General features: G+C 34.1%; 1 protein-coding gene across 4 annotated transcripts in view; it reads right to left on the reverse strand.

Moving 5' to 3' along the window:
* LOC146992905 (uncharacterized) overlaps positions 1-26372 on the reverse strand; it is a 154497-nt gene that overhangs the window by 58647 nt on the left and 69478 nt on the right. For all 4 annotated transcript variants that reach the window (XM_085809594.1, XM_085809596.1, XM_085809593.1 and 1 more), the window contains one exon: positions 7873-7903. In XM_085809594.1, the coding sequence (XP_085665720.1) occupies positions 7873-7903 (31 nt within the window). The remainder of the gene's footprint in view (positions 1-7872; positions 7904-26372) is intronic.

The following is a 26372-nucleotide window of genomic DNA, read 5'->3' on the forward strand; positions in this document are numbered from 1 at the left end:
AATGTATCTATAAAGTTGGGATTAAAATGTCTAGGGTCAGAAACATTAAAGATTTATTTGTTTGGAGCAAAGGATACTTGGTTGCAAACTTATCGCAGATTGGAAGCGAGATTGTGAAATATTTTGGACAGAAATGAAGACGTAATACAAGCATTTAACCGCTTAACTGCCGCAGGCGTATATATACGCCTTGCTCAGCCGATGCATTAACTGTCATACGCCATTCCAAACTATCAATTGCTTTGCGCTGCTACCCGTAAAATTATTCGCAAACATTTGGAATGTAACACCACAATGCCCTTGACAAAGTATGCGAAGGAGGATACTATTTCAGAGAAGTGTGGAGAGAAATTGCAGAGAGGGGTGTGTCTAAAGCGTTGAAAGTAATGACTATGCGGTATTGGCTGGTGTTGTTTGAGTAAAACGTATTTTTTTAAATTTTGTGTCCTCCGGTTTCACTTACTTTTTGTAGTAGGTTCTAGGAATAAAGAAAGATATAATGAATGTTTCAAACTCATTTATCTTTTCTGAATTATTTTTTGATGAACTGCTTGTGCTTCATATTGCTACTGAAACTAACCGTTTTGTAGATGAGTATATGAACCAACACCTTGAAAACGAAAAATAAAGAACAAAATTGTGGCATTCAACCAGTTCAGATGAAATATATGTTTTCTTAGGCATCCTGATTTCACAAGGTATAACACTGAAACCTGATATTACACTTTACTGGTCTAAAAATGAATTGATCGAAACTCAATTTTAGGGATCTTTTTTATTATAAAAACATCATTTTTATTATACTTACATCTTTTCATTACACTTTTACTCAAAACATTAAATTTTGTGCATTCATTTTTTCTTTTATTCTTTATTTTGTGAAAGTAAACAGTTTTTAGAAAGTAAAACTTGCACTTATTTTCCCCGTAATACATCGCATAACTTCGTGCACCTGTGTTAGAAACTGTGGCACTGGAAAATGAATCTTGTACGTTTTCGGCGGCAGTTAAGGGGTCAAAACAGATGAATTTTTTAGGGCTATGATTAATTTGCCAAATGGGAGTATCATAGCTGAAATGGAAGCCATGGGATTCACTTTAATGTGTGGATATAATCAAGCATCTGATGACGATAAAATTTCATTTTTAATAGGTTCAGACTTTTATTAGAATTTAACAAAAGGTTTTGAAAGGTTAAATACATAATTGGTAGCTGTAAATACTGAACTTGGATGGTCCTTGCAAGGAAATTGTGTTGGTTTGAGTAAGACTGCTGCTGTAAACTTAGTGTTGGGTGATCAAAGCACTGTGTCAGCTGAACTCGGGCATTTCTGGGAAGCGGAAAGTTTAGGTATTACAAACAAAGAAACGGAGTGTTTGACTTTAATGGAACAAGAAATACTCGAAGAATTTAATAACTCTATTGGTTTCTTAGATGGAAGATATTATGTAAAGTTGTCATGGAAATCAGGTATGCAGGAGAAATAAGAGAATCATAGAGAAGTGGCTTGGAAATGTTTCGTAGGCCAGATTAGGAGATTTAGAAATGATACAGCTTTTTCTGAGGATTATAAAAAGGTAAATGATGACTATTGTTAGGAAAGTATCATTCAGATCTCATCAACCATCAGATACTGAAGTGCAATGTTCTGAAAAGTCATTCTACTCACTCAACAAGCAGTTATTCACGAGGGCACATCTACTAGTCGACTTAGAATCGTGTCTGATGATTCTTCTCATGAAGGACAATTTTCAATTAATGACTGTTTATTTAAAGGAGATAATTTATATCCAAATCTATTTGATATGATTTTTAATGTTTTCACAAAGTATAATCGCCTTTACGGCCAATATAAAGCAAGCACATTGTTGCATTCTACGGGTTCGTCGTTTTGGAGTGATTGACTACAACACTTGATGAAGTATCAACACACAATTTATTTACCAGTATTACTTAAAACAATTTAAAAAACACATTTACAGCCATAGGAAATGCTGAAACAATCCGCAACACAACCTTCAGGCTACAACAGTGAAGATAACTTGACGGCAAAACACTAAAGTACAGCTCCTGACTCGGTTCGGTCATTCCAGGAACTCAACGTACTCTCAAAACTACGCTAAAACCCGTGACACACTCGACGATACATTAGATAGCCTTAACGAAGCACACTCTTAATGCACTCTTGGGATACACTGACACACACACCTACTCTACATACAGGCAGGGTTTATATGGCTTTTGGTTTGCCTTTGAGAACAGTCTGGGACAAACTGGTGTAAGTATTCATTCTAGAAGGTTCTCTGTCCATCTATGGCATATCGCCAAATGGGAGATTTTGTACCAAATATAGCAACCTTGCCTTTCCTTGCCATTTTCTCACAACCGTTAACCTGCTTTACAGGGCAGCCATCTTACCGCAGCTGGACATTTTGTAACACTGCCCTCTCCCAAGGACTGCACAATCCCATGCAATAAAATTCTTAGTCAGAAACCAAATTCGATACAAACAAAACGTAATAAAACAAACAAATAACATTACTACAGAAACAAATATTTACAATATGTATACAATGTAGAAAAATTAACCACATAAAAATTTTAAATTATATAAATTAAGTTCAGAATGAATTTCAGTCTTAGGCCTTTCGTTAAGTTATGCCCGGGACAAATACTCTTTCAATGCAGTTCTCAGACGTATTTCTGTTTTGCATATCACAGTCCGAAGATTCAGTCCTTTCAGACTTTTCACCCACAGCAAGATCTGAAACAGTTTGTTCATCACTCTGTAGTTTATCTGCATCATAAGTACAGTTCACCTCGGTACTTTCAACAGTTGGTACATGCTTATTTACCTCTATTTCATGAAAACCAGAGTATCAGAGTTATGAATAGAATCAAATCCTTTACAAACAGAAGTATCCTGGTTTAGAATAAGGTTGGTCTCTGTGCAACTTGTATTAGGAGACAGAGACTTAGTTTTTGATATCAGTGTATTTTCTCTTCATACTGGAACATTCTGCTTAAGCTGTTCATCAGCTTCTCCAATCTTTGAATCACATGCATTTTCAGATGGTTCAATACTTGCTGACTGTGACTTCGTAACCCCACTATCAGCTTCTACCAACTTAACAGTCACATTTTAATTTTCTTCCACTTTGACTTCAGGGACTTGAGAATCAAAAGCTTCTTTCCCATGTTTTATTTCTTCGTGTTTTTGTTCTTTTTCTTTAATTCTGTTAGATGTTTCCTCCACCATTTCAGACACTTCACCAGCTATTTTATTTATTTCTTCATCCTTTGATTCTACAGTTGACACTACTGTCATTTTGACATGTTCTATTTTTGATCCAATTTTTTCTTTAACACTTGGCATGAGGGTATACTTCGCCACAAACTTACGCGTGCACCGGGCAATTTTTCATGAATAGCGCTGAAGTATGGTTATTCAGGAAAATCACAGTAAATCGAAAACTACTTCGTTTTTATGAACGAAACTTTTTTATTTTACACTTACATATATACTGTATGATTATTTAACAACAAAAAAAGAAAAACGATATTTTTACGAAATCACAAAAATAAACGATTTTTAAAATTTTACAATGTATTAAAAAATATTTTTTCATAACAAGTACAAATAGAACTGATAACACGTTAATAGTGCTTTACGATATAGTACCGTTCAAATCATTTTCCTCTATGAAGAGGAACACGACAGAAACTACATATGAAACACACTTTTATGACTGCGCACACGCGACATTGTGTTAGTGGATTTTTTTTCTTCTTGGCACCAACAATTTTCTCCAATACGTGTTTGCGCATATCCATGGACAATCTTCCAGGAGGGTCACGTTTTGATATAATTTGCTCTGGTTCTTTAGTGCTGATTTCAGGTATTTCATCAGTAACCCAATGTTGTGTGATGTGCAAAAGTTTCTTGTATTCTATTTTTTGCGTCTTTGTCGAATTGTATACTACATATGCATTGAAAAATGCACAATTCATCATATACATAGCTAAGCACTTTGTCCACTACATATGCATTGAAAAATGCACAATTCATCATATACATTGTAAGGATCTTAAGTTTTACTAACGTTTATTTTATTTTAAATCTTTACTATCACTTCTTATTTTCTACTTCCGGCCAGAATTAAAAGCTTTAACTTATTTATGCAAATTTGTCTTGCGAACGCCAAGTACTTAAGTTATGGCTTTTTGCCAAGCAAGAGAGAGGAAGGAGTGGTTAGGAGCAGGCCGTTTTACTCGGTTGCTGGTTGCCTTCAAGGCCAGAGGTTTACTCCTCTTGATAATTTTAAACGTATCGTAGTGTTAACAGTTCTCTGTACTACATACAGCCTTTCTGTTAATATACAGCCAATCTTCAAGTACACACTTGTTTATTATTAAGTTAGTTTAGTTAGAATTTAGTTAATATTTTTATATTCTTACGTTCAGACCACAAGTGGTTGGTCTCTGTATTCCGAAGTCCGGAAATCATTGTAAAGAGAGAAAAATAAAGGGTTTCGTATACCCTTCCTGTGTATCTTGTCTACTTCCCACATTTTATTGAACATAGCTTTAGTAAGCTCCCTGTTCCGAGTCAGGTCATTTAAGGTTCCCAAAGCAAGTAAGGAGAAATACTAGAACCTGATAACATAGCTAAGCGCTTTGTCCACTTTACTGTTTTACGCAAAATACTATAATAGGACAAATACTGATCGGCCCGATTTACTCCTTTCACGTACTTGTTGAAGTTGATCAAAGCATTTGGCTTTATAATTTTTTGTCTCTTGATACGATCAACATTACTACTTTCTTTCATTTCCGCGGAATGGATTGAAGAGATGAAACTGACTTCTTTCTTGGATTGCCAAACTTGTAATAATATATAATTTTTTCTTTGAAAGATTGTTTCTCCTTTTTTCAAATTAGTTTTTTTCAGGCACTCTGGTAGACCTCTATTGTTCCTAATTGTTTTGCAAATTTGTAATTTTTTTTTTTTTTTTTTTTTTTTGGTAAAAGGGATTTGTGTTATTGACGCTGTTGTAGTAATTGTCCATGTACAAATGGTGGCAGACATCAGTATATGGCGAAATTACTGGGAGCATCATTTCGATCAAACGTAATCCTTGAGCTGAATAAACTTCAAAATTGTAAATATAACCAGTGTCACTTTCAGACAATATTCGTATGAGTATGCTGTATTTTATAATTTTCCCGGCAATGTAAACTCTAAAAAACCATTGTCCTCTCCAAGGTATTATGCCCTCATCTAACGATACTTGTTCTTTTGGTTTGTAAATGTTATTGAATTTTTCAACAAAATAATTTAGTATAGGCCTGACTTTGAATAATCGATCAGAATCGTCCATGATGTCTTCATTGAAGCCTTCCATATTTGGCAAAATCTATCCCTTGACATAGTTTTTGAAAAAAAAAAAAGGTGTACTTGTGCAGACATCAGTTGACCAATAATCATCTCGGGCATCTTTACGAACTTTCCCATGAAAATAATACGCCCCAAAAATTTCTTCATCTCCAGAATTGTAATATCTCTCCATTTCATGCTTTTGGGAGATATTTTGAACTGATTCATATTTTGATAATAATACCTGTTTGATTCCAAGACTAAATATGCAAAAAAGAATTGCCTATAAATAAATTTACTGCACCAGCTGTGGATTCAGGAACATTAGCCATGTTAGTTATCCCAGGATGACCCCAAAACTCTTTAAGGTCTGGAGGATTGTCAATCGATGACCATTCATCTGCTTCTTCATCAGAAGTTGTTTCAGAACTACTAGAAATTCTTCTTCGGACGAACACTCGAGAACGTGGAATAATGTCATCATCGTCACTTTCTTCGATATCTTGACTTTCAGAATCACTATCATACGAAAAGTCCGATAATCTGTCAGCGCATATTTCTTCATCACTATCTTTGTCACAATGGTTCATTTTATAAATTTATTTAATCAATAATAAAAAACTAAGCTTCAAATTGACAAAACACAACTTGTACATTCTGGAAATAAGAATTCGATTGAAGACGAAATAACTCCACAAAAGACCAAGTAACTCGGACAATCATAACTTGTTGAAAGAAAAAATGCAATGTGTTGCCTAGTAACGCAAACAACACCCATATAATGTCACACATACATATAATTATACGTATTTAATAGATTTGTGGTGGTTAGTGGGTATCCACCACAAATCTACTAAATGCGTCTTTTTACATGACGCGCGCTCCAGTGACAGACTGCAAAAAACATAAAAATACATTGCCTGCATGCCAAGTGTTAAGCTCCAATTTGACTTTCTCATCTATTCCAGTCCAGCTTTTACAGCTGCTAAGAAGTCTGTCAGCTTCAATTCCTTTGCCATGGCTTTTCCTGTAGGTGGGTGTTCCGTCACAAACCCTACAGCTGACACTAGTTGTTGCATTCTACGGGTTCGCGGATTAGGAGTGATTGATGACAACACTTGATGAAGTATCAAAACAATATTTATTTGCCAGTATTAATCAGGACAGTTCTAAAAACATGTTTAGAGTCACAGAAAAATTCTGACAAGCATGCTGAAACAATCAGCAACACAGCCTTCAGGCTACAACGGTGAAGACAACTTCATGGCAAAACACTAGACTACAGCTCCCGACTCGGTTTGGTCGTTCTCGGAACTCAATATACTCTCGAGACTCACCACACTACAACTCGCAATGCACTCGATAGCCTCAACGACGCACACACTCGTGATACACTGACGACATACACTAACTCTGCATACAGGCAGGGTTTTGGTCTGCTGTCGAGAACATTTTGGGCCAAACTGGTAAGAATTCATTCCAAGATGTTCTCTATCCGTCTATGACATAGTGGCAATTTTGAGCCAAATATGGCAACTCCGCTTTCCCTTGCCATTTCCTGGAAACCCTAAACCTACTTTACGGGAAAGCTATCTTACCACGACTGGGCATTTTGTAACAATATCTACAAATTTTGATCTACATTAACGATAGAAATTTTACTAGATTCTTCTGTTCATATCAAGAAATGAACTTTAGTAGAGTTTTATTGGGACTAAAACCAAGTCCATATTTATTAGCTGCAACTCTGAAATATCATTTTGATAAATGTAAACAGGAATTTCCCGACACTTGCAAATTATTGTCAAAATGGTTTCAAGTAGACGATTTAATTGGAAATGAACTAACAGTGAAAAACATAGATGCTATTAAATCAGCTAATATTGCCAAGGGGTGAAACTGATAACCAAATAAAGATCAGAGATATCAGTGTATGTTGAGAAACTGCTTTTGATATGGATAACAGAAGAACATTTATGTACAGGACAAATTTCACCAACTGCATTCACATTTTGCTATTAAATAGAATTGAAATAGTAATAGGGTTTTTTATAAGAATAGATTAATTATTGCACTCGTTTTTATTGAGAAAGGCTGTTGATATATGTCTAGTTCGTCCAAGGATAAGTCCACGGATCTGGAATGGATTAATGACATATACTGAATTACTACTGTATTATATAAAGTGAAACTTAAAAACACTTTGAGAAGCAGATGATTATTAAGGATAGCATAATTTTGGACATAAAAATTACAAATAAATAAATTAAAATAATATATATTAATATGATTACAAAAAATGTAAATAAATAAAAATACTCCTAATTAATATAATTACAAATAAAATAACCTTTGTTAAAAAAATTACAAAACCAATTATTAAAAGGATATGCAGTACATAATCAACTGACTATATAAAAGTTTAAATTTTAGAACAGACTACCTAAAGCAGGAATTTTTTTAATAAGAACAATAAAAAAAAAAGATTAACATACTTCAGATAACTCTCTTTCAGTTGGTCTTCCCCTAGAAAAATAATGAAAGTAATAAATTGTCAAAAATAATTCATCATTGTTAAACTTTTGAAAAGTTTTTTTTTTAACATATTCTGAATTTTTAGATTGGATTATTCAGTTACGGCAAAGCACATGTGGGTTATCTGCCTAAAGGAAAGGATGCCTTTTGTGGAGGACTTTCTAAGGGAAACTGGCTCGTATACACGTTACACATGGGAAAAACCTCGAAAAGCCAGCCCGTTCACGGGATTCGAACCTCGGACCGAACTACCAGTGTTCAGCGTCTTTACCGCTCAGCCGCTGGTGGGCTCTATCCGAATTTTTAGAAAAATTCAAAAAGGCTATGAAGCAATGCTCCATAACCTCTTTGTATTATATTTAATCTCTTTATACAATTTTGTTTGTACATTTACATTAATCAAAGCATGTGCTTGTTCAAAATGAACTTTTATGTATAACATTGAAATTGAATTTAGCAAGAAATTCATTTTGACACTGAAATACATTTATAATAAAATGTTAGTACAAATATAATTAGTTAAAAGTAAACTTTGCATGCATAAACACATACATTCACAAAAGAAATTAAATACTTACAATTCATTCTAAGTATGCAGCACTACTTATTCAAAATCCATAAAAAATTAAATTTTCTTTAAATTTTACAATAGCTTTAAAAGAATTGCTAAATTGGCTACTTTCGGTTAATTATACAATGTTGAGCTGTTGTGGTGGTGGTGTCTTGTGCTACAAAAATATATGGCACACTTTATAAATATTGTAATAGGGCTGTAACACTCCAACAGAAGAATGAAATTCCCTAAATTTCCCAGATGTGTCTTTAGAAAATTTCAGTGCACATTGGCTGTTTTGAGGATAAATTATTGAACACACACAAATTTGCTGATTGATTAAAAAGAACTTACTTTTGAATCCACAAAGCATTACTATTATAACTATAACGGATGTTCTTCTTAATAAATTTCAAATTAAGTTTTTGCCAAACTAAGAAAACTTGCTATACAGTACTTGCCAACGTTTTCTTCAGTAATCAAAGGTATCATAAAATTAATTAAATGCAAACAAATTCCCTTTTTAATTACACGAAAGTAGCATATAATACTAGAAGTGATTGTTAATGCATTTGAACTATTTGCAGTCGCTGAACACCGAAATATATTTATAATAAAATGTTAGTATAAATTAGTTAAAAGTATAGCTTAAAAATTAATTTTTAAGTATAGCTTAAAAATTATTTACAGTTGCTGAATTCTGAAAAGTCAAAAAAGCAGATTTTTTTAGGAAATCGACAAACTCTTGATGAAAAACTTTTAATATAAACATACATAATACAAGTTAAATGTAATTTTTTATTCAAATTGAGGACACAAAAATTCAGAATATTTAAACAAAACATTAACAGAAAAAATATTAATAAAAAGCTAGCACAAAATTAGATTTGTTGTTTTAATTTTGCAAGTCAATTGAAGAAACATCCTTGCTCAATTTTTTGTTTCTTTGACTCCAAAATTTTAGTCTATGCTTATGCTTTTCATTTGTCTGATATATTTTTTTAAATCTTCATTATCACATAGTGTTTTGTCTTTGAGTGCTTGATGATATGAACCATGAGCAGATCTGGCATACAAAAACATATCAGGAGTTATATTAATACTCATAATACCTTCATTTACTTTTATGGAATCATAAACAGTTTGCATTGCTATTAAAGATTTCTCCTGAAGATTTTCCACTAACATATCATTATTAACCAAGAAACCATTTTCTACTGTGGCATTGGCATGTGATAAAATTAGAACTAGTTTTGCAACACTGCAAAGCATGACATTTGTTTTGGCAAAACGTGTGTCCCTGTTAGGAGCTCCTTCAGTATGGATTCCACTGAGGATTAAGATTAGAATTTGGCCCATCTGGATTAAAAATGCCTTTTTAGCAGATATTTTACAGCTAAAGAAAAGAAATCTGTTTAAGAATATTTGTAAATAAATTCAAGTATTTTATATTTATTCAGCAGTATGCATAAGCAAAAACTATCATGCTAATTTTCACGATGGCAAGCCATCATATTGATAGAATTAAGTTTCAAGAGCATGCCAGAGAAAATTGCCTGAAATTTGAAATTACTATTAACTAATATTAAAAAATTTTATAAGGAAGAAGTTACATCAAATGACACGAATAACACTAAAATAAAGTTATCTATTTAAAGATAAGGGCAATTATAGATTGAATATTGATATAGTAAGTGGTCAGCCTCAGTGGCCAAGCTAGGGTGGGGCATCTGTCCCCGGGCGCAGCATCCAAGGGGCACCAAATTGATGCTACAAAATGTTTTTATAAAATGCTTTCCATTCTTGGCACACAGAAAGGGGCGCAAATTCTTAAGTCGTCCCCGGACGCTGGAAACTCTACGCCCCTGGTCAGCCTAGATGAATGATTATTATTGTTTAATTTTTACTGTAAAATTAAAAATAAGGAATTTATTCAATAAGCTTAATGCTCAAATTTATTTATGTTATTTATTCACTCATATACTTTTTAAATTATATATTATGGTAGCTTATTTCTTTCATTCTTGGTTTTAGAAATGAAACATTTGACTTTTCCATACCAAAAGGTATAGCTAATGTTACCAAGATAAATCATGCTTTCTTGAGGTAAGTTGGTTTCCTTGAGTTCAAAAATAGATATTGTCTGATGCATGATATTGAAACTCTTACAGCTATTTAATTATGGCAAACTAATTATGGTTCTTTTCCCCTCAGCTCAGATGTGAACATTTCAGCTATTGACTCCGACATAGAAGATGGAACTCTTATGGGTAAATATGTATTTATCTATGGTAAAATTAAAATGTCATCATTTATGTTTTTCTTACGTGGTATTACTTTTTATGGTTTCTATACTGATAGCCATTAAAACTGCAGTAAAAAAGGGGGAGGAATTTGAGTTGTTCCAAATTTGGACATTTTGCATGAAAGAACACGTAGATAATATACAGCACATATAAAAATCGTGTAAAGATTTGTTTTTGAAGTTACATAAAACATAGTAACACAAGGCAGTATATTGTACTCTGTTTTTATTCATGGGTCTTTCTTATGGAAAAATCTAACATTATCTCCTTGAACTAGATGGTTTCATTATTATTGAGTTTAACCTTGACTGAAGAATACTTTGAAATTATGAGAAGGGCCATAGCATCATGCAAGAGTGACTATGATTTCTGTGGATGTGGATTGAAGAGAGTTGAAATTTCCAGCTTCATTGATTGCAGCAACCAAAACATACGAAGATGGGAACTGCAAATCATCCTACAGTCATCTTAGGAATAATTAAGAGCTCTAACACAAAAATCAGTGTTTATTGTTTTCTTTGCAGCTAAATGTTTTCTCTAATTTTCTTGCATAGCTGCTAATTTGTTTTTCACAGTTTATAGGATATCTATTCTACTTCTGTGAGCAGATGAGACTTACTGTGAAAGTATCTAGGTTTTTATTGTATCTTACATAAATACACTCATGGACAAAAAAATTAGCGCACCAAGAAGGAGTCGTCAAAATGAAACAAAATTTTACATACGTCATGACTACTTTGATATAAGTAAATGATAAGAAAAAGGATAATTTATTTCAGAGAAAAACTCAAAAACGGAGGAGTTAATATTCCGTTGGACCCCCTCTAGCGCGAATGCACGATGTGATACAATCGGGCATTGAGTCATACAAGTTCTGTATGATGTTTTGAGACATTTCATTCCATATTTGCTGTAACCTTGCCTCTAGTTCGTTCAAACTCATAGGATGCCCAACTCATCGTCCCAAATGATCCCAGATATGCTTGATTGGACACAAATCTGGGGATTGGGCAGGCCAAGGAAGGGTAGTAACAGTGCGGAGACAGTCTTGTGACACCCTTGCCATATGAGGCCGAGCATTGTTGAAAAATGGCTCCTGGGAGCCGTTGCACGAGTGGCAATACATGTGGTTGCAGGATTTCATGAACATACTGCTGGGCTGTCATAGTGCCATGGAACAATACTAGGGCTGACCATGTATTGTAGGCAATGGCACCCCATACCAACACAACAGCTGTGGAAGCGATGTGTCACTGTACAGCAAAGGCAGGATTAAGGCATTCAAAACGGGCTCTCCACACACGAACACAATTGTCATCACTGCCGAGATTGAATCAGACGACCTAGTTCCATTTCGCTGCAGTCCAGTTTCCTCGGGCTCGACACCACTCCAAACGGAGGCGTTGATGGGTGGGCATCAAGGGCAGCACACATAATGGGCACCGTGATACCATCTGTCCTTCAGCCAGGCGCCTTCGTATGGTTCGAGAAGAACACAGGGGCGCCTAGTGAAGCTGCTACCTGTGCCTATGGTGGCTGATGAATCAGTTGCCTGTACGCGTGCATTTCTAACGATGTGGCGATCTTCTCAATGGCTGGTCTGTTGAGGGCGTAATGAGCCTGGTCTTCGTGTAGACATCTCTCGAGTCCACTGGTCCCAACACCTCCTCACAACATAATGAAAGCGGCCTAATCTACGAGCTACTCACCTAGATGACCACCACGCTTCCATCATGCCGACGATTCTCCCCCTCTCAAACCGCAACAACTGCTCATATTGTCTTCGAACACGGCATAATGGCATGTCTACCTCAGCTCTTCCTTTGTAAATGATTCAGCACACTCAAACAAGCTTTGGTTACCTGTTTTATACTCCACAGAGTATGATGTTTAACGCCCTCTACCGGCTATACGTAATACACAATCACGCTGCATTTCTAATCATTTGCATATCTCCATGACATGGACCTTCATTGCAAGTTTCGTTACGATCCCACAATTATTTCTAGGTGCGCTAATGTTTTGTCCATGAATGTACGAGGCAATTTTCAATACGTTAAATTACTTCTTCATTTTGCTAAATAGCTGGACTATACTGTGCCCTAATTTAGTAATATGGTCTTTTACGTTTCCAAAATTGTATTTTTATGCATTGCTGCAAGTCGAACTGGATGCACTCATCACTTTATTGTATGTTGTATGTGTTGAATCTTGACTGCATTTATATTTTTCATGGAATATTTGGAAAATACAACCGACTTTTTTTTTTTTTAGCTCTGTGGCACTTATAATGCAGCCTATCAATAGCAAGTAACATCTTGGTTCTTTGCTCTGATCAGGGCCAGTGGGACCAGTGGCAGTCAAAATTTTTGGAATTTAGATACTGAGTAGCAAAATTTTATAATATAGGAAAGGGTACTGGGCGGCAAAATTTAGAGGCGAAAAATTTTCAGGACTTACGAAGACAGCAGACATTAGGACATGCAGAAATTGCACCGGGTGGCAACATACTTAGTGCAGCCCCTGGCTTTGGATGTATAATATTTCTAATTAGTTACACTTGGTTGGTTGAATATATTTTGTTGCTGCATTTCTTATTTGCATTATATCTGCACGAAAACTTGTGCAACAATTTCAGCTGTTTGAGAATGCTTTTTTTCTGTTAGAAATTCGTAACTGTACTTCTTGCATTTTTTCCGGCCGGGGGGGGGGGGAAGATCTATTTTATTGCAGAGAATATGGTACTGAAAATATTTTATATATTTTTTTTTTTTCCTTTTTCAGGTGTAAATTTTGTGTATGATTTGGCCTTCATCGAGACTCCTCTGGGTAAGGTATTATTAGTAAGGAAGAGGAACTTGACCTAGCAAATAGCTACAGAATTTCTGCAAACTTTCTTAACATGTAACAGAAATTTCTGTTTATATATATGTATATATGTGTGTATGCAGAGGCAAATGTATGAGAAATATGAAAGATGCATATTCTTATAAGTTTGCATAAACATAATAAAAAGAATTCCTGAAAATCCTGTTTTTTTCTGCAAGTCATTAATATTAGAAATAATATATTAAAACATTTTTGAAGCAAAACATTATTTATTACAATTTTCAAAAATAAAATAGAAGTAATATTTGGAAAATACTATAAAACTCATCTATAAGTGGAAAAATTTATTTTCAGATGAAATCTTTCGATTATGCAAAAGGATATATTTTTGTGTGTGTTTGAACCAAACTATTGAAATTAATGAACTCACAGCTCATTGATATCAAACATTTTGTTTTCTAATTTCATCTACTCCTTCCTAAAAGCATATCTGCCAATTACTAAAGGATAACGAATGGGAGATGAATTCTCAAGATGAATGTTACCCAAATGTGTGTAACCAAGAAAAAAAAAAAAAAAAAATGTTATTCAAAACTTTTTACAGTACACCAAAAAAGTGCCTTCTGATCAGGACCAGACCTTGACTTTTTGCTGCCGACGCCTACTCTGCGATTCTGAAATTCCTCCTGAATTGTAAATATTCTACTGCCCGAGGCTGTAGCGCCGTCCCAGCGCCTGATTCATACTGTGAGTCGGACAGAAATTATTCCCATTCCTTTTCGCTTTAATAAGCTGAGTTTCAAAACATCTGGGGTGTCAGCGGGAGGGCTCGGCTGAGTGTTGGAACCTGTTCTGTAGTTATTTTTAGCAATTTGTCAAAAAGAAATTGCAGTTTTTCAGATAACATAGCAAATCTCAGGGATTTTGAAATCACCATCAGTACCGGTACAGCAGAATTTAGGTCTAGCAAAATTTTAGAATTCAGTGAAGCGTCAAGCAATAAAATTTTTAGAATTTAGGGGGAGGGCACTGAATTTATTAGGGAAGAATTTATTGCCTTACAAAGGCAGCAAAATGTCTAGTGCCTAGAGGCGTACCTACTTCATGATACAATATTCATTACCAAGAACAACTAACTTATTTGAGTATAAGTTCAAGAAAATATTTTCTAGCTATTATATGAAATCGATAAACCATTATCTTTGCATCATTATCCGAATATATCGTTAGTATTTGCTTTATCAGCATGCATGCTTGGATGTGGAAGAAATTTGAAAAGACTTTTTTACTTATACGAATGTATCTGAAACACTTTATTTATTGAACTGTAATTATCATTTGGAATGTGGTGCTGGAGCCATTGCAGCCACATATGGCGACATTTTTTTAGAATTTAGAGAGGTTGATTATGCCTCTGTGTTAGAATTGGGTTAGACTATTTGAATATAGGAATGAAATTTCGAAGCATAATTGTCTGCAACACTCTGATAAACGTGGTATATGTAGAGATGGAAAAACAATAAAAAATGAAACTTATTATTCAAATGAAACTTATTATATCTTGTCTTTAATAGTAAAAATTTATAAAATTTATTCTTAATTTAGTATTTATGAATTCTCAGAGAATTAAGTCATTGGAGTATTTTTTCTCCTCTGGTAATTTAATAGAATTTAGTTTATGTTCTGTAATAGCTTTGCTTATTATGTAAATATTTATTTATTTATTTATTTTTACTTCATTCAAAGTTAGACAAAATTCAGCATTACACTGAAATTACTTTGTGCAGAAAATAAGTGCTTTGAAAGAAACATATGTGGGGTTCCATTTGTAGAAGATATTGGATTACTATACAGGAAAATTTCTGTAAAAGTAATGTTATAAAATTTTGCCTAGTTTTAAATTTAAAATTATCAGTCTTCGGTTGCAGTAGCACCGAATAATAAGAGATTTTATGAGAATACAACAAAGCACCTTTTTACAAACGCTGCTATAATTTTGCTATTTTGTTTTTTATAGGAGGGTGAGGAAAAAGACAGGGTGATAAACCCAGTAAGGGCACCTTGTTCTTTATATTTTACATATTTAGCGAATCTGCTTTGAAATGAGGGGTCAAGCGATAAAGTTGCTGAACACTAGTAGTTCAGTTCGAGGTTCGAATCCCGTGAACGAGCTGGGTGCACGAGCGTTTTCATGGTTTTCCCCATGTGTAGTGTGTATATAAGCCAGTTTTCCTTAGAAAGTCCTCCATGAAGACATCCATGTCCTTAGGCAAATAGCCCTCAAGGCTTTGCCATAATCACATAAAGCAAACCACTCTGAGATGACAATTCACTGTTCCAGATAGTTTTAGGCTTCGGTCATCTTAGATCGTACCGACGTTTATGTTCTGGTTATTCAACAATACTGGTTATTTTCAAAATTGGCCATCCTAGAAAGGTGATAGCCAACATGTATTCACTACACTTATTTATACATTATGTATAAATATATTCTGATTAGTCAATCTATTTCCTATATTTATATATAAACTACTAATGCTAAAATAAAAATTCAATTTTCAATACAGTAAACTCTCGCTACAACGATACCCGATACAACAATAACTCCCTCTACTACAATAATGTTTTGTGGTCCCGGTGATTTTGCATATAAACTAATGTTAATCTCCCCTCAATATTGTTATATTCTCTAGAACGATAAACCTCAGTAAAACGATTTTTTCAATCTAAATTTCAGTATTATTTTCTCCCTTTATAATAATATTTTGATTTTCAAATGCTTTTATTTTTTTTTCCCGTTTTCTTTTGTTACTTTTTCCGTCTATTAAGACTCATTGTTGATATTCAACTTATCCCTGAATAAATAGCTATTGTTCAGATTTCAAAACAGATGAAGACCACCCTTTTGGGAATTGGAGTGAGTGAGGGGGGTGAAGTGTAAATGTATGCCTAGTTTCATTTCCCAGTAAGCTTTGGAATTCTGATAAGGTTTAAAGACATCTAGACCTGTCTGGTCACCTTGTCACAGAACAAGTGCCCTTTATTAGAGGAACAGGGGAAGATGTGTTGGCATTAGTTTTCCTCATGCAAATTTTAATCGGAGGTCGATCGGCGGTAAGCTAACGTGGTTGCCGCTGATTGGCCGATGACGTCAAGATCGGCGAATATTCTTGTTCTCTTGTGTGATTATCAGTTAGCATTATGCTAGTTTTTCTTTCACTTAATGATTTTAAATGTAAAGGCTACAGTGTTAGCTCTTTTATTTTATTTACGGAATAAAGCATGAATTTTATTTAGTTTAGTCTTAGCTTTATTTAAGGGAAGCAAATTATGCTTTGTCTTATCACCACTGCCAACAGGGTTATGGGCCAAGCGCCAACAGCTAATCAGTCATCCAGTTCAACTCAGCATTGAAGGAATGTAGGTGAAGAGGGCCGTTATCCACGAAAAGAAGCTGACCTGTCTTAGAAGTTTGTTCAAGTCGTTGTGCTCACACTTAATTGAAGATGTCATTACTACCTGAAGGTTTTGAGTTGTTAAACCATGACAACTGGGATCGATGGAAAGTCGACATGAAAATGCTGTTACTGGATAGAAATTGTTGGAGCTTCATAGAAGACAAAGAAGAAGAATTAGATAAAAGTGCAACAAGGCGTGAAAAGCAGGAGTTCACACTGAGGGAGAACAGAGCCTTCACTACATTATATTACGGAATTAAAGCTGAGCTCAGGCCGCTGATACAAGAATATTCAAGTGGTAAAGAAGCGTGAGAAGTTCTACAGAAGCAATTCGAACTCAAAACAAGAGCAAGGATAATTCAGTTACTGGATGAATTTTTTAGTATTAGATATACGCCAAATGAAGAAATAGGATTATTTATCGCGAGGATAAGTATGACTGCAAAGAAGTTGGCTGAAGCTGGTCCCAACTTGGCAGATCTTTCTAAAGGATTCCAGGCAATAAGGAGATTACCCCAGGAATACTCCAACATTGTACAGTTGATATATAGGTGAAAGGACGAAGATTTTACGCTGGAAAGAATTGCTGAAGAGCTGGTAAGGGAAGAAAGCTGACTTCGCCAGGTAATTGCCGATTTAGAAGACAGCAAGGTAAGCGTGTTTAATACTATTAGTTTAAACGCAGGGAAAGATAAAGTTGAAAATAAAACTAAATCTAAGAAAAAAATGGGGAATATGAGAATAGGACCTTGTTTCAGATGTCATAAATTTGTGCACTTAATTGCTCAATGTACAGAAAATGTAAGTAAAAATCAGAAGTTTAAATAGACGATAAAAATGGACAGTTTAAAGATAAAGAATTAATGTTAGAAAATTATGTAACAACTACAGATAAAGGAGGTAACGCAGATAAATTTAATTGGGTCGTAGATACTGCAGCTACAACTCATTTCTGTAATAATAGAAATTTAATGACAAATTTCGAAGAAATAAATGATGTCTTTAGCTGTAGGAAACTGTGAAAGTAAAGTACTAGGAAAGGGAACTGTCAAATTTGCAGTAAAAGTAGGCAATCGAATAAATTGGATTGAGTTAGATAATATGTTATATAATCCAAATCTAAGAAGAAATTTATTATCGGGAGCAAGGTTAGAAAAGGCTGGTGCTCATTTTGTGATTTCGAAAGGGAAGATGTGGATATACTTTAATAATTGGGATAGATTACGCTACGCTAAACGATATGACGGACTTCATCACGTAAAACCATTTAGATATGCAACAGGTAAAAGAGAAGCTGGTTACGGTACAGAAATTGGAAAGTTAAATAAAGTAGACGATGCAATGCTATGGCATTGGAGATTAGCCACGTAAATTTTGATTATATTAAGAAAACTAGTAAGAATCAAAGCGTGAAAGGGTTACCAGAAATTGAAAAACCAATAGAAAGGTGTAAATCGTGTATTATTGCTAAATCTAGTAGAACAACTTTTAGATCTGTTCCGAAGAGATCGGATAAATCATTGCAGTTGGTTTATTTAGACGTTTTTGGCCCACTACGAGTTCCATCTAAGGGTGGGAGTAAATATTTTCTTGCTATTGTAGATGACTATAGTAGATTAGTAACAGTGTATTGTATGAAAAATAAAAACGAATCGTTCTACAACTTTAAGAATTATCATAGGCAAATGGAAATACTGACAAATAGAAAATTAATAAGTATACGCACCGATAATGGTGGGGAATTCTGTAACAGGCAATTCGAAGGGTACTTAGCCGAAAATGGAATTAGTGTTGAACGCACGAATGCGTACACCCCAGAAGAGAACGGTGTATGTGAACGTTTTAACGGAACGGCATTAGACGCAATTAAAGCTATGCTTAATGATGGTAAAATGGGAAAAGAATGGTGGACAGAAGCTCTTGGCTGTTTCGTACATACGTGGAACAGAGTATGTCATAAAAGCAACCAAACCCCTTATGAAATGTTCCTAAATAGAAAACCCAGTGTTGTTTATTTTAAAGTATTTGGTTGTAAAGCCTATGTTGGCGTGCCAAAACAGATTAGGAATAAATTAGAAATGAGGTGCAAAGAAGGAATCATGGTAGGATACGCGAAGGAAACTAGGGGTTATAGGATATGGCTGCCAGAAGAACGCAAATTAATAGAAACCTGTAATGTGAAGTTCGATGAAAAACTGTATGCAGCAAATGGCATCCTGGAACAGAAATCAAAACCTAAATTTAAAAGACTAGAGGAATCTGAGCTATTAGCAGGATCAGATGAAGAACAGGAAATTTCTAGAGAAGAAATAAAGTTGTCAGATGACAAATCTACTTCGAAAGAAGTATCAGACTTAAACTGGCAAAGAAAAGCAGTTAAAAGGCCAGATGGAACACGTACAGACATATATTATTATGTAGAGGGAACAGACACCCGTTTTAGGTCCTATAATGATATTGAAAAGTATTGTGAGGCAAGAAATATTAAATATGAAAAAGATAAGTTTGATTTTAGTGGAAAAAACGAATACTCGGGGAAAGTTAATTTCGTAGAACAGGAGACTAGCTCTGTGTCTGAAGAGGCAAATTCCGTAGAAATAGTTATCCCACAAAATTTTAAAGAAGCACGAAAATCAGTAAATGCCGAAGAAATAAGACAATGAAAGAAGAAATCGACACAATAAAGAAAAGAAAGGTTTGGGAATTAGTCGAAAAGCCAGAAAATAAAACTATAATAGGAAACAAATGGGTCTATACGCTAAAAAGAAATTAAAAGAATCAAGTGGTTAGATACAAAGCACGCTTAGTAGCACAGGGATTCAGGCAGAAAAGAGGTGAAGATTTTGATGACGTTTACAGTCCTGTAGTAAATTTTTCAATCATAAGAATAATTTTCACTATACCGGTATGTTTATATGGATGGACTAATTGTCAGTTAGATGTAAAGAATGCATATTTATATGCAAACCTAAATGAGAAAATATATATGACCCAACCAGAGGGATTTATCAAAGAGAAAAATAAAGTGTGTTTATTAACACAAGGCCATTTACGGTCTACATCAAAGTGGCCGCGAATGGTTTTGTGAATTTGAAAGTACTTTAGAAAATCTACATTTTAAGAAAATACAATGGTGTAATTGTGTTTTATAAGGGTTCAAATGTTAATTCTCTTGTTATATGTAGATGATATTGTGATTTTTAGTAAAGATCAATATAGTATAGATAAGTAATTTCACAGCTGAGTAAGATTTTTGATCTTAAAGTATTAGGCAAAACTAAAACATTACTTGGAATTGAATTCTTAGAGAATGAGAATGGGGTTTTTATACATCAGCAAAATTATATCGAAGAAATTTTTGAAAAATTTAAACATTTCCAGATACCAATAACTTCACTTCCCACAGCTAAGGGCACTATTCTTACAAAATTAGATTATCCATCTACAAGTGTAGAATTGCAGAAATGCATACATTACCCTTTAGAAATCTGTTAGGATGTTTTAGTTTTTGTAGCTAACAGGACAAGGCCTGATATTACATATGCAGTGAATATCTTATCACAATTTCAGGAGAATCCTGGAATTACACATTGGGAAGCATTGTTGAAATTGCTTGGTTATCTCAATAGTACCAAATTATATAAGTTAAACTTATCGAAGATTAAACATCTAAATTTATATTGTTATTCAGATGCTGATTATGCAAGTAATAGAGATGACCGCGTGTCCATGGGAGGATTTATATTATATTTAGATGAAAGTTACCGGTAATCTGAAAACTGTTAAACAAAAATGTGTAAGTTTATCAACCTTGGAAGTGGAGTATATCGCCATATCTGAAGCAGCGAAGGAATTAATGTGGGCGAAAAATGTCTTACAAGATGAAATTTTAAAGTTTAATTTAAGAGAGTGTAAACTATTTTGTGATAAAAAGCCTGCCATTGATTTTTCTAGATTGCCAATAGAAAATCGCCGAACCAAGCACATAGACGTAAAATATCACTTTGTTAGAAGACTAGTAAATGATGGAGTGTTAGACCTTGACCAGTAAATTAAATACCGCCTACTTATCTACAAAAGCAACGACTGCTGTTAATTTAAGAAAGTTTTGTTTAGATGTTTTCAGTGTTTAAAGACAATAAGTGTTTTCGTATAATAGAATTGAACTATGAACTTCTGTGAAAGTTTTGTTTTTGTCTTTGCATGGGGAAAAGAGGGCCGTTTGTTGGCTTTAGTTTTCCTCATGCAAATTTTGATCGGAGGTCGATCGGCGGTAAGCTAACGTGGTTGCCGCTGATTGGCTGATGACGTCAAGATCGGCGAATGTTCTTGTTCTCTTGTGTGATTATCAGTTAGCATTATGCTAGTTTTTCTTTCACTTAATGATTTTAAATGTAAAGGCTACAGTGTTAGCTCTTTTATTTTATTTACGGAATAAAGCATGAATTTTATTTAGTTTAGTCTTAGCTTTATTTAAGGGAAGCAAATTATGCTTTCCCTTATCACCACTGCCAACAAGATGGAGGCGGGGTGTTGTTAAGTGACGTACTGAAAAGTGAGTTCAAAGGTTGTTTAAAAGTCTTTAACGATTTTGAGTTCTACGTGAAACATTTGGTTTAAACTTTTCTTTCTTTCACGCGATATTGTTCCCTAAGATGGCAGGGCGAAAGCAACTGTCTTTTCGAGATAAACTGAACGTTATCAATGATGTTGATGAGGGAATGAAGCAGATTGATGCGGCTAAGAAACATGGATTATCGCAATCTACAGTTGCAACGTTCCTAAAGAAGAGAAAGCAAATCGAAGATGCTGTAACTTCAAATGAAATTAACCCAGAGTGAAAACGACTGAAAGTTGCGACAAATAAAAACATTGATGCTGCTGTTTTAAAATGGTTTCAAGAGATGAGAGCAATAAATGTCCCAATAAATGGACCTTTATTATGTGCAAAAGCACGGAAATTTGCAGCAATGCTAGGGAACGAAACTTTCAAAGCTAGCAATGGTTGGTTAATGCGTTTTCGAGATCGTCATGGAATAACTTTCCAAGAAGTTCACGGAGAGAAAAAGTCAGCCCCGATAAACGACGCAAATGAATGGCGGAAAACAAGATGAAAGAAATCTTAGAAAAGTATGCTCCAGAAGACATTTATAATGCAAATGAAGCTGGGCAGTTTTTCCAACTCTTACCCGATCGAAGATTGGCATTCAAGGGTGAAAAGTGTTATGGAGGGAAGAAATCAAAGCAGAGACTGACTGTTCTTCTGTGTACAAATAGCACAGGTACGCATAGAATACAACCTCTCGTCATTGGTAAATCATTGAAGCCAAGGTGCTTTAAGAACGTGAAAAGTCTTCCCGTGGAGTATATAAAGCAAATAAGAAGGCTTGGATGACGTCTACATTTTTTTCCGAATGCTTACAGAAGTTAGACAATGAAAGAAGAAGAGAAAGAAAAAAATCGTTTTGTTGATAGATAACTGCGGTGCTCACACGTCATTTACAAAGCTACAAAATATCGAAATCGCTTTTTCCCCCGCCAACTGCACTTCAATTTTACAGCCTCTTGATATGGGCATAATTAAGTGCTTCAAAGGATATTACAGAAAACGGTTAATGGACTCCATACTTGTAAACTTTGAAAATAAAGTAGAAGACCCTTTCAAAGCTGTAAATGTCAAGGAAGCATGTGACAATATTGCTGGAAGTTGGTGGGAAGTAACAGAAAAAAACCATTCGGAATTGCTGGAAAAAGGCCGGTCTTTGTGTTATGGAAGATAAGAAATCTCATAATGATGAAAATTCCATAGACAATGATCTCTCAGATGATCAAGAATGTCTTTTGCACATCAAAAAATCCGTATCCCAACTTGAGGAAACAAGCGGTAAAAAGTTTGGAATTAGTATAGAAGACCATTTAACAGCAGATGATGATCTTATGGTTTTCGCAGGAGTTACTGATGAAGATATTCTCTTTGAAATTACTGATGAGATAGGAAACAATGATGAAAATGATGATATTGATGATGATGATAATACAGGTCCATCGCAGTCCTTATTGTCATCCCAGGAAGCTCTTCAATCTGTGAATTCTCTACGGACATTTTTTTCAAGCCTTCCGTCGACAAATGAAGAACATTTTCGTGCACTAGACTTAATGCATACAGTATTGGTGAACTTAACAGTTAAAAAAATCAATAAACAAACAAAAATATTGGATTATTTTCAATAAAAAGTGCTTTCAGGTATGTGAATATTTCTGTGCTTATTTTCTGAATTTATCTTATTTATTTATTTTTTTAGTATTTAAACCACTATTATTAGTATTTTACAAATTAATTTCTTCTAAATATAGACTTCAAAGTAGTATGTTATGCACCTTAAACTAATAATAATTTAAAAAAAAAAACTCTTATTAAATGCTCAAAATATGTGGGCCCTCGATATAACAATATGCCTCTCTACAACAATATGTTTATTTGGTCCCTAAAATATTGTTGTAACGAGGTTTCACTGTACTCTATTTCTCATTTGTTCCTCGACAATGAAACAGATTCATACACAGCAAATCCAAATGTATCCCTACAGGAAGATAATAAACCAGCTCAGTATGTAACCAGAGTTACATCCAGAAAAGACGGACATATGGAAGAGACGATATATATATTATATATCTTACATATGTAAATATAATATATATATGGAAGAGACGATATATATATTATATATCTTACATATGTAAATATAATATATATCATTATTTCGAATGCATACATAATAAATAAAGTCTTTAATCCGGACTTGTCGGGACTTCGTCGATTCTGGATTAGGGGTTTTTCCGGATTATAGATCATCAATTTAAATCTGGTAAGATGGCTGTGCAGAAATTATAAAATTAAAAATATGAAACCATAATTTATGAAATAAAGAGCAATTATGATCTAAAGGGTATAAAATTTTACCAAAAAAAAAGCTTAGTATTTATTTGTTTACTTTATTAAACATTTCTTTTAATGTAAGTTGTTTAAGTTGCTTCGTTTTATGTGCTAATACTTTCTCTTTAATTCTATAAACAGACATAATTTCTTGTTCAGTTACCAAGTTCCGCTGTTCAAGTTCTGTAATTGCTGTGCCGAGAATACCGACTGACTTGTTTTATTAATCGAAATTTTTTCATTTTCACTGACCTCTCTGTCACTTTCTTCATGCCTTTATCCAATTTTTGCAGCAATTTCCACTTTTTGTTCGATGGGCATCGAAACATGCTTTCGCTTTTGGCTTCGCTTTTAGATCCTTTGGCAGCTCCAGAATCAGAAACTCTTTTTGACATAATAAAAATTTCAAGCTTACTTTTTATAAAATTGCTCTAACAGTATGCAAAAAATAATAAGCCAGATCCAGTTAGAAGATTAAGAAACGATGCAATCTGCAACATTAACTGAAATAGATAATTAGATAATTTTAGCCTAGCTTATACCGTCCGTTATATATTAAACGTGCATGCGTAAACGCTACGCAAAGTTTGTAGCTTTGAGGTCCAGATTATAAATCATTCCGGATTTAAAGACTTTGTATTGTATAATCTATATATATATATATATACATATATAAATTACTAATGCTAAAATAAAAATTCAATTTTCAATACTCTGGTTCCCATTTGTTCCTCTAAAATGAAACAGATTTATACACAGTAAATTCAAATGCATCTCTACAGGAAGATAATGAATCCCTCAGTATGTAGCCAGAGTTACATCCGGAAAAGATGATATATATGTTATATATCGTCGTTTCCTGATGTATATATAATGTAGATTATTTTACTATACTGAATTTCGTAATTTTGGAATTTCTTCCCCCTTATTATGTATTACCAGCTGCACTTTATAAACGTGATACCCGTTCAGTTATATGCTGTACTTTATAAACTTGGTACACAGCAACACAATTTCATGCATTTCAGTATCAAGTGAAGTCTTGAAACTGATCGTTCATCATTAGCACTTACACTTTATGTGAGTTACTTTATGATCGTTAACACGTTATGTAGTTTTCATTCAAAGCAGAAATCAGATAATGTGCCGCAAGTTATTTTCACACTAAGTTTCTGTGCAAATAATATACGCCCTGCTAGTGTTTTTGTAATAAAATGCATGTGAGTAATCGATTTCTAATTTCCGTTACATTTTGATATTGCTGCCAAACATATTCCATCAAGAATAGTATTTTTTACTATGGATATGTGTATAGATACATACACTATTTCTCTGTGTACTAGCAAGATTTGATAACGAATTATCCACTTTTGAATTAAAAAATATAAATAGGAGTGTTATATGATTTTATAATACAAGTAAAAAATATATATAAAGCTCTGTATTTTATACTTGCACATATTTATAATATTATGTGTATGCTATATTAGTATACACATATCATCAAGTATAAAATAATTTTTACAGTCAAAAGTCCTTAATTCGGACACCCATAATCCAGAATGATCTATAATATGGACCACAAAGCTACAAACTTTCTGCGCATGCGTCACATTGATGCATGCGCGTAAGACCTTTACGGCTGCGAATATGCGTGTGCGCATGCGCATAATACATTTACGAATGCGCGTTTAATGTATAACGGACGGTATAAGCTAAGCTAAAATTATCTAATTCAGTTCATGTTGCAGATTGCGTTGTTTTTTAATCTTCGAATTGGATCCGGCTTATTATTTTTTGCAGACTGTTAGAGCACTTTTATAAAAGTAAGCTTGAACTTTCAATTATGTCAAATCGAATTTCCGATATATATTTACTAACATGTAAATGATCTACAAAGCGAAAGCATGTTTCGAAGTGCATTAAACAAAAAAAGGAATTGCTGGAAAAAATGGATAAAGGCACACCCCTAACCATTCCGAAATCTGTTTATCAATTTCACGCTGCTCTGCGGCGGTAGCAGGGGAAACGCCGCGGCGCGCAATGAATTGGAAGTTAATCTGTCAGCACTATCCTTATCTTCAGGGCAGATTTTTTATTTTATTTGGCTTATAATTCCTTACTAAATGTAGTATTTCATCTCGATGTACTCCGTCTTTGATATGATTTAAATCAAGTTCCTCGTCATTATAATTCACTTCCGATAGTGAAGAAAGTGACACAGAGGTTATTGAAAACGAAAAAATTTCCATTGACGAATTAGTCGGTATTCTCGACACAGCAATTATAGGACTTGAACGACGGAACTTTGTAATTGAAGAAGAAATTATGTCTGTTTATAGAATTAAAGAGAAAGTATTATCACATAAAACGAAGCAAC

This window comes from Stegodyphus dumicola, chromosome X2 (assembly GCF_044657685.1).
Source record: "Stegodyphus dumicola isolate Sdum_Otavi_A_Nest chromosome X2, ASM4465768v1".
Taxonomy (NCBI): domain Eukaryota; kingdom Metazoa; phylum Arthropoda; class Arachnida; order Araneae; family Eresidae; genus Stegodyphus; species Stegodyphus dumicola.